Source organism: Meleagris gallopavo, chromosome 22 (assembly GCF_000146605.3).
Source record: "Meleagris gallopavo isolate NT-WF06-2002-E0010 breed Aviagen turkey brand Nicholas breeding stock chromosome 22, Turkey_5.1, whole genome shotgun sequence".
In the NCBI taxonomy this organism is placed as follows: domain Eukaryota; kingdom Metazoa; phylum Chordata; class Aves; order Galliformes; family Phasianidae; genus Meleagris; species Meleagris gallopavo.
In genome coordinates, this window is record NC_015032.2 from 10,583,842 (window position 1) to 10,592,665 (window position 8,824).

The window sequence follows — 8,824 nt, forward strand, 5'->3', positions numbered from 1 at the left end:
AAAAAAAAACACCACAGCACCAAGGCCAGGAGAAGCCCTGCTCCTGAGAAGCCTTTGGAGAGGGCAGGGCAGAGTGCTGGGGCTGCTTGGGAAGTGCACACAGGGCTGGGGCTCAGCTGGGTGCAGGTGTGGTGTTGGTGTCAGTGGGGTGTTGGAGTGCTCCTCTGTGTCCCAGCTGCTGTGGGGTAACAGCACCATATTCCTGCTGTGTATCTTCCAAACCACCACCAACAAAGTGTTTTGAGATAAATGAAGCACTGTACTCCATTTCCCTGAATTGTAGGGAAGCATTATGCCTTACTTTCCCTTCTGTGTCATAGAGCAGGTCAGTGCAAGTTGGGAATTCGATTCATTTGGAGTGCTTAGCTAGCCCCTTGCTGATGGGGGAGCTGGCAACCAAAATGTGATGGTGAGAGTGCCTGGCAGCTGCACGGGGCAGCCCCACCTGCTGCTCCTGGGCCTGGGGATCTGCTGCTCCGTGCTGAGCGGTGGCAGGGTGGTGTGAGACCAGAAAAGTCAATTCTGGGACTCCTCAGAGTTATGGAAATGGGGAGTGTGGATTTTGTTGGAGCTGGAGGGTCTTTGGATGTAGCACAGTCTTATTGGTGGCAAAATAAGAAGGAGCCCTCAATAGAAGGGAGTTAATGATGGTATGCTTGGAAGTAGTTGAACTTTGAGAACTTGTCTAGACACGGTTATGCTGGAATACCTCCTTGGGGTGGGCTATAGTCTGTCGTGTGGGCATCCCTGCTCCACCTGAAGCATTTCACGTGGCATCCACGGAGGTGCAAATGGTGGTATGATGTGTGTGTGCTCACAGGAGAGGTGGGCAGAAAGTGTTGCACTTCCTGAAGCAAAACCTAGGGGTATTTTGCAAGTCAGGGGAAGATAAAGCTCCAAATACTCAAGGACTTGGAAAAGAGGTTTTGGTGTTTATGGCTGTGGTTCTGTGAAGTACCTGCTGGGTGGGAATAGTTACTCATGTAGTCAAGGAAAGACCCAGAGTCTGTGCAGCACAGTTAGAGAAGACACTTTTTCCACTGTTGGGTGCTTTCTTTCCCATCGTAACTGCTCAGACTCTCCCAGAGATGGGAGCTTGAAGGCATCCATTCTTGACCTCAGCTGACACTAATTATTGACCAAGCTCTGCATCATGTACTTCTTCTACTTAAGTAGTCTACAGACCAGATTTGTTTTTTCATAATTAAATTGAATTTAGACACATCAATTTCCCATTAAATTGGTCCCAACAGGACAACATCTGAGTCTAAATTCCCCTTGGATTCAGGTCCTGCATCTGGGAAGTATGTCAACAAAACTCTTAGTTTTTTCATTTCCTTCATTTGTGAAAGTTGCTGGGGGGAGGGAGGGTGGTGAAAAAAAAGCGTGTCACTCTCCCTGTCTTGCTGTTTAGATAGGAGGGTTTGAAACCGTGTCGATCATAGCTAAGAACACCTCGTTCAAGGAGGTCTTGAAACGTAACCTGAAGTGAGTGTGTTTAGCAGAATGGTGTGTGCCCAGATTTGGATGTATTGCTCTGCAGACTGCAGTACAGCAGGTCTCCAGTACACAGAGGCTGGACTTGAACTAGTTTTTAAAAAAGCTTTCATGTGTACTTCCATCACTCAACACGTTAAGCAGTTAAAGTTTTGCTTAGTTGAATATATATGTATATATAATACTCTTTTACCTGGACAAATGTCAAGGTTTACAATATCACCCCCCACAGAGCTCTTATACTGCCCCAGAGCAGACGGTGAACATGCTGGGGCTGCTGCCCAGACACCTCCACCCTGCCATGCACAGGATATACACGTATCGGATGTGTGGTTCAGTTACACCTTTAAAACGAAAGCCACAGATAGCTCTGGTGCTTGCAGGGAGCTTGGTTCCATTTCAGGACGGTGTGGGTTGGTAGTGTGGAATCAGAGCTCAGTCCTGCGGTGAAGCACAGGAGATGCAGGACCTGAATCCAAGGGGAATTTTGATTCAGATGTTATTGTGTTGGGACCTGCAACGTGCCCCTGGTGTGTGTGGGAGGCGAGTGGGGGACTTGCTTGCTATACTCTGGCACCCTTAAGGGTTGGAGCACTTACTGCAGGTTGCAGGATGCTGCGTGATGCTGGGCTGTCCAGAGCCGTGCCCATTCCCCATCACTGCCGTACAGGGGCCTGGAGCTTCGCCTCCTGCATGCTCACCTACCTTGAGCTTGGCAGGAGCTTGTGCTTGAAGGATGGTTGGGTTGAGCGAAAACATCCTGTTTTGGTTTAGAATTTCTCAAACCTCTTTTCCCATTCTGGTACTTCCCTGAGTCATATTTTGTCCTCCTGCAAATAGTGCTTGGTTTGCGGGGTGGCAGCAGGTGGAGGCAAGGGTGGACCTGTGGGTTTTGTCTCCTTTTAGTGAGAGAGAGAGAGAGAATAATTTACAGATTTACAGCACTGCATCCTCATTGGGTCTGAAACTGTGTGTCTCACAAGCAGGGCTACAGCTCGGCATTCCGGTAGTTGTCAGCATCAGTGTCGGTTCATTTCTGCCTCTGGGGTTCTTGTAAGTTAATTGTTGTCTTGTTATTGCTGTGACTTTCTAGAGGCCTTTTCACGTGCGTTCGCTTCTGAAATATTTCAGAGCTAATATTGGAGTTAATTTTGCTTCTGTCAGCCCTCTTAGGTAGTAATTACCTCCATAATGGATGAGTGAATGTCATTTACTGTATTGGTGTACAGTGAAGAATGAACTGCTCTGAGCTTTGTGCTAACAATTTTTGTGAGGCCATTAACTAAGAATTTTGAAATTCAAACAAACAAAAATAACTGAAAACAAAGTAAGCTTATAGTAATCAGGTTTTTCCTCTGTTAGGGTGCCTGTTCTGTCTCACCTGGGTCATACTCCAAGCCATTTTGCGAGGACTAGCTGGCTTGTACTCTTCCATTTCTATCTGTAGAAGGGATTTGCGATAAACTTCTCTCAGGCCTCATGAGCCTTCCTTTTTATTGGTTTTGTGGAAAACAGAACTGAGGTGCGTAATTTCTTAATGCTGCCGGTGCACTCGTGGCAGAGGAGTAGGATTTCAGTCCACAAACTGAACTGTGGGACTCTCAGAACATCCACTGTCTTTGGCTTGCAGTTCTGGTGGGGCCAGTCTAAATCCAGCTATTAACAATGTGACTTCTTTATTTTAAGGGAGTCCACGAGACGTCCCAGGTGATGGAGATGGTGAAATGAGCTCCAAAAGGTGCCGAACAGAGGAAACAAAGATCTGTGAGAAATGCTGTGCAGAATTCTTCGATCTCTCTGAATTCCTTGAGCATAAGAAAAATTGCACTAAAAATCCACCTGTCCTAATCATGAATGACAGCGAGGGAGCAGTCCCTCCTGAAGGCTTCTCCGAAGCTGCTGTCGGGAGCTTCTCGAGTGACCGAGGGGATAGCAGGGCACGCAAGGACACTCAGGCGAAGGGCTGCGCCGGTTCTGCAGAAAAGAGAGAAGGAAAAATCGATGCCGAATCGGTAGGAGGAATGTACCTCAAAATAGAGCCCCCAGCTGCACCCGCGACTCCTGGGCTGAGCTATCTACCAAAATCCAAAGTACCGAACACTAACGTGACGTTGCAGACGATACGTGGCACTAAAGTGGCTGTGAACCAGCGTACCACCGACGCCATCGCTTCTTCAGCCGCCAGCTTTAACGCTATTCCGATGATCCTGGAGCAGCTCGTGTGCTTGCAGCAGCAGCAGCTCCAGCAGATCCAGCTGACGGAGCAGATCCGCATCCAGATCGCCATGATGGCCCCTCACGCCCTGCACCCCTCCATCGCCGCTGCCGCCGACCCGCTGAAGGCGCTGGGAGCTCACATGTCCCAGCAGCTGTCGGCCGCCGTGGCGCTGATCGGGCAGAAGGCGGGGAGCCAGAGCCTATCGCTGGAATCCTTGAAGCAAGGCAAACTACCTCATGCTAACACTGGTGTTGCGGCCGCCGGCTCGCTGGCTGCCGGCCTCTCCTCCTCCTTCCCCCTGAAGCCGGAGGCGAGCAGAACCTTCGCCGGCTCCATTTCTCGGTTCCCAAATCCTTTGCTACCTCAGTCCTCCCACTCCGTCATCTTCCAGAATCCCCTTTCGGCTGTTTCTTCTGTCATAGATTCCTCAAAGAGGGTGAAAGGGAAACCTCCCAATATTTGCGTGTCTGAAAGCAAATCGAATGCGGAGGAGCCGTTCTTCAAACACAAGTGTAAATTCTGCGGTAAGGTCTTTGGCAACGACAGCGCCCTGCAGATCCACCTCCGCTCCCACACCGGGGAGAGACCCTACAAGTGTAACATTTGTGGTAACCGCTTTACGACCAAAGGAAACCTTAAAGTGCATTTTCAGCGTCACAAAGACAAATACCCCCACATCAAGATGAACCCTTACCCGGTTCCTGAGCACCTGGACAATGTTCCCACGAGCAGTGGGATCCCGTATGGGATGTCTGTGCCACTGGATGAGTCTAACCTAATTGTGGATAGCAAACCCCTGCTGACAACCCTGCCTACCTCCGCAGCCTCCAGCGCTCCTCCGAATGCCCCCAGCCTCACGGGCACCAAGGAGCCGGCTGCCTTCTCAGCAGAGCTGCCCTCACGGCCTTCTCCAGACAGCGAAGGCGGCTCTTCCTCATCTGGGGCAGTTGGTCATGAATCAGGAACGGAGCAGAGCTTGAGCTCCCCGCAAGCTGCCTGCAGCGTGAGCATCTTCCACGTGGGCGGGTCGAACGAGCAAGGCTCAGAAACATCCAAGCTTCAGCAGCTGGTTGAGAACATCGATAAGTCCACTGCGGACCCCAACGAGTGTCTGATCTGTCACAGAGTGCTGAGCTGCCAGAGCTCCCTCAAAATGCATTATCGTACCCACACCGGGGAGAGGCCGTTCAAGTGTAAAATCTGTGGCCGTGCCTTCTCCACCAAAGGGAATCTCAAAACTCATTATGGTGTCCATCGGGCCAATACTCCTCTGAAGATGCAACACTCGTGTCCTATCTGCCAGAAGAAGTTCACAAATGCAGTTGTGTTGCAGCAGCACATCCGTATGCATATGGGGGGACAGATACCTAACACACCCATGCCGGAAAACACCTGTGACAGTGCTGAAGTGGATCCTGCTGCAGCTGAGAAGAACGGTGACATCAGCCGCCCAGATGAGAGCATGGAAAGCATGGAGATGGAAGAGGACCTGGAGTCTCAGGATGGCCCCAGGAGTTCCTCAAAACCTCCTACCCCATTCGATGCACAGTCTGAATTGCCGGCCGCAGCTGCTGGCTTCTCTGGCATTGCAGCACTGGAGAATCAAATGAAGATCGTCAGCTCTGCTCTAAACCTGCAGCGGCAAAGCAGCTTGAAGTCTAGTGACAATGGCTCTACAGAAAGCGATGGCATGACGAACGATTCGTCTTCTGTAGCTGGAGATCCAGACTATCAGAATGGCCGAAGTCCCGCTGCCTCCGAGTCCACCTCGCTGCAGGCTCTGTCCCCTGCCAACAGCCAAACTGAGAGCGTGAGGTCAAAGTCACCGAGCTTCACCAGCCAAGAAGATGTAGGCACGGGAAGTAAATCAGAGGGTCCTGAGAGTGCTGCTGGAGAGATGGAAGGGGTCGTTGCTTTGGATTTAACTTATGGCAACATTGGTCGGAAAGTCATTAAAGAAGAACCTGGGCTACACTTTGCAAATGGAGAGTATGGTGAGTAATGTGAAATGCTGGCAATAAGGTGGGGTGGGGGAGTGGGGTGGAAGAAAGTCTTCCCTAGCAGGACAGGCAGGAGGCAAAACCTATTCAGTTCCCTCTTCTCCGTTTAGACCAGGAGTGCTTTCCTGACTCAGACTCAAAATTAAAAAAAAGTTCAAGGCTTTAAAAAAAAAAAAAAGAGAAGACATCTCATGTAAGGGGGGAGCACAGCTCCTTAGAATAAGTAGAGGCTATGCGCTTGCTCCTTTCTTGGACATACCTGATACTTCCCTGTAGCCATTTAAAATATACACATTGATGTTCTGTGGAAAACCGCTTAACTCGAGAATGTGGCATTAAAAACTGGAGCATTTTGTGGGGTTTTTGAGCTCTTTAGCACCGAGAATGATGTTTATCTAAATTTGGTGAGGAAGTGAGAATGTTGAAGTCTTAAGTTCACTAGAAAAGACAGGAATGAGAGGATTAGTTTGAGAGTAGCAGCCCTACCATAGGGCTGTACAGGGCTCTGCAAGCATGTATCTCTAAAGGTGGGGACCTCTGTATCCCAGGCAGACTTTTCCTTGAATGCAGATGTAGGTGGGATAAATACTCTGGGTGTGGGTGTGTATATATGTGTGTGTATATGTGTATGTATTCCTTTTTTCTCTCAAGGTCGAAATAGTATCCCAGCTACTTTTGTTAGAGCCCCACCAGCCCTCATAAAAATGGAAATACCAAGTGAGCGTCCCATTAGCACTGGCCATTTCATTGGCCCACCAGCTCTCTCCCCTGGTGTTGCCCCCCTCCTCGTGCCACGACCGAAATTCTGCCGTCCAGCCAAACAGCACATCTGCACTACGTGTGGGAAGAACTTCTCCTCCGCCAGCGCCCTGCAGATTCACGAGCGGACGCATACAGGGGAAAAGCCATTTGCCTGCACCATCTGTGGGAGAGCCTTTACAACGAAAGGGAACCTGAAGGTAAGCTGCCTCCTGCACTGTGATCCCCTTTGCTGGGGAAGGCCTTACCGAGGAGGGAGGAGCTATTGCTGTTGGGAACAGCTTGGGTTTTCTTTTGGCTCTTCAAATGGTCGCTTTGACTCCTGTCTGCCTGCCTTCACATCAGTCCATTTGCCCTACAGGGGACTCGCAGCTCCCTGGTGCAGTCCTACGAGAAATCTTCAGATTGCTTGCATAAATGCATTTGGGGAGGGAAGACGTTAAACTATGCAATTTGTGAGCAATCACTTGTGGGAAGCAGCAGCACCTTGTGTGCGGCATGGAAGATTGTAGCTTAAGTGTAACATCTCTTCCAAATTGCTTGGTGAGGCTTTTTTTTCTTTTTTATTTTGCATTGAGTAGTACTTCTTCAGGGCAGTCTGTTGGTGGCAAATAACGTGGCTTTTCTTTTTTGAGAGGTAGGGGAGCAACCATGCTGACGTCATTCCAAATAAGTGTAAGAACGCACTGCTACGAGCACTTCAGTAGTAAGCTGAAGAGCCGTGGTTGCATAAGGCTGCTGAATGACTGTCGTGCAGGTGGAAGGGTGAGGATAAAGGCAGGCGAGAACTAACCAGCTTAAACGCCTACCTGAAGGCACACTATGAATGCACTCATAGCTTCTTCTAGTTGCAAGCGAAGCAGAATGTGAGTTCGTCATAGAAGAATTGTGGCATTAACGATTCTCTGTTTCCCTTCTTGGAAAGGTCCATGTAGGAACTCACATGTGGAATAATTCCGCCAGGCGGGGAAGGAGGCTTTCAATTGATAACCCCATGGCTCTACTGGGGAATGACCCCAAGAAGGTATCCGAAATGTTTCCCAAGGATATCATGGCTCCTTCAGTGAGCATCGACCCCACAGTGTGGAACCAGTACACGGCGGTACTCAGCAATGGCATAGCGATGAAGACCAACGAGATCTCAGTGATCCAGAGCGGCGGCTTACCGAGCCTTCCGGGCAGCGCTGCGGGTGCGTCGGCAATAAGCACTGCGACGGTTTCCAAAGCGGATGGGACCCAGTCTGGGGCTGCTTCTGAAACGGAAAAGGCCGGCGGTGCTGCTGCAGACAACGTGCCAAAACATCAATTCCCTCACTTCATGGAGGAGAACAAAATTGCTGTTAGCTAAGAGCTCTAGTGAAGATGACGTGCAGAAAGAACAAATATATATATACAAACATATATTTTTAAGAGATTCCACTTCAGCCTCCTATTTTCCTATTGACGTGCAAATGATTTTATGGTTGTCTTTGTAAGATTACGTTGCCCAGAGTACAATCATGGTATTGCTTTGCAAATAGTAAATAATAAAGAATAGGATTTCCTTTTATTTGGAAAGATGCGGGTCTTGCAAAGTAGTTCTTACGTGTGACTTTAATGTGTACAGCCTTACAGAAATTTCTACAACTTGAAATTCCAAAGGTTTAGATTATTTACCTCTTCATTTAGAGTGAAATACTTGGGGGTTTTAAATAGAGTGGAAACAGCCTACTGTTGGTGGAGAAACTTGTATTTACTGATAAGAAATGAAAGCTGTTAATGCGGGTAAATATCCTAGAATGTCTGCCGCCCTCTTAGAAGTAGTTCTTCTGTTTGAATTTTCGGCTCTGTGTGATTTCTGAATGTTACTTTTTTTTTTTTTACTATAATGGCGATAAAAATGACTTTTTTTTTTAAATTCCTTTTTGCCTCAGAAGTTCTATGAAAGGAAGTTGCTGTTTTTCTTCAATCACCGCTTCTATGGAATTCTGTTTCATTGACTGCTGCTTATTTAATAGTACTACTAGAACAGTCCTCCAAGTATAGTGCCAAAACCCCTACTTCCAAAGATGTGCAGTTTTTCCTAGATGTTTTATTTCAGTATCAAGAGCCCAAAGCGAATGTGGGTGGCTATGTATATACTTTTTTCTTTCTTGAAAGGGAAGACTTGCCTTGGGAAGTCAGGTCTAAAAGCTCTGCAAGGAATCTCAGGTGACTGTTGCAATTAGGCATGGGAACTAGTTTCCTTAGCAAGAGACTTTTTTTTTTTTTTAGTTTTATTGTTTTAATTTGAGTAATTTAGAAGATCAGTCTGTGTAAACCTGTATTTAAATATGAAGTATTCATGCTTAGGTTAAATGTTTTTTTGGGT

General features: G+C 48.1%; 1 protein-coding gene across 1 annotated transcript; it reads left to right on the top strand.

The window, feature by feature from the left end:
• Positions 1-2,974: 2,974 nt before the first annotated feature.
• Positions 2,975-8,329, top strand: SALL4 (spalt like transcription factor 4). Its single transcript, XM_031556557.1, has 3 exons — positions 2,975-5,709; positions 6,367-6,674; positions 7,400-8,329. The coding sequence occupies exons 1-3, from the start codon at positions 3,222-3,224 to the stop codon at positions 7,820-7,822; spliced, it is 3,219 nt and encodes a 1,072-aa protein (XP_031412417.1). The 5' UTR covers positions 2,975-3,221; the 3' UTR covers positions 7,823-8,329.
• The last annotated feature ends 495 nt before the right edge of the window (positions 8,330-8,824 follow it).

What these genes read in the sequence shown, in the direction of transcription:
- SALL4 (XM_031556557.1), top strand. Translation starts at nt 3,222, where the DNA reads ATGAGCTCCAAAAGGTGCCGAACAGAGGAAACAAAGATCTGTGAGAAA. An exon ending in CTTTGCAAATGGAGAGTATG is followed by an intron (nt 5,710 to 6,366) that starts GTGAGTAATGTG and finishes TTTTCTCTCAAG; the next exon opens with GTCGAAATAGTATCCCAGCT. An exon ending in CAACGAAAGGGAACCTGAAG is followed by an intron (nt 6,675 to 7,399) that starts GTAAGCTGCCTC and finishes CTTCTTGGAAAG; the next exon opens with GTCCATGTAGGAACTCACAT.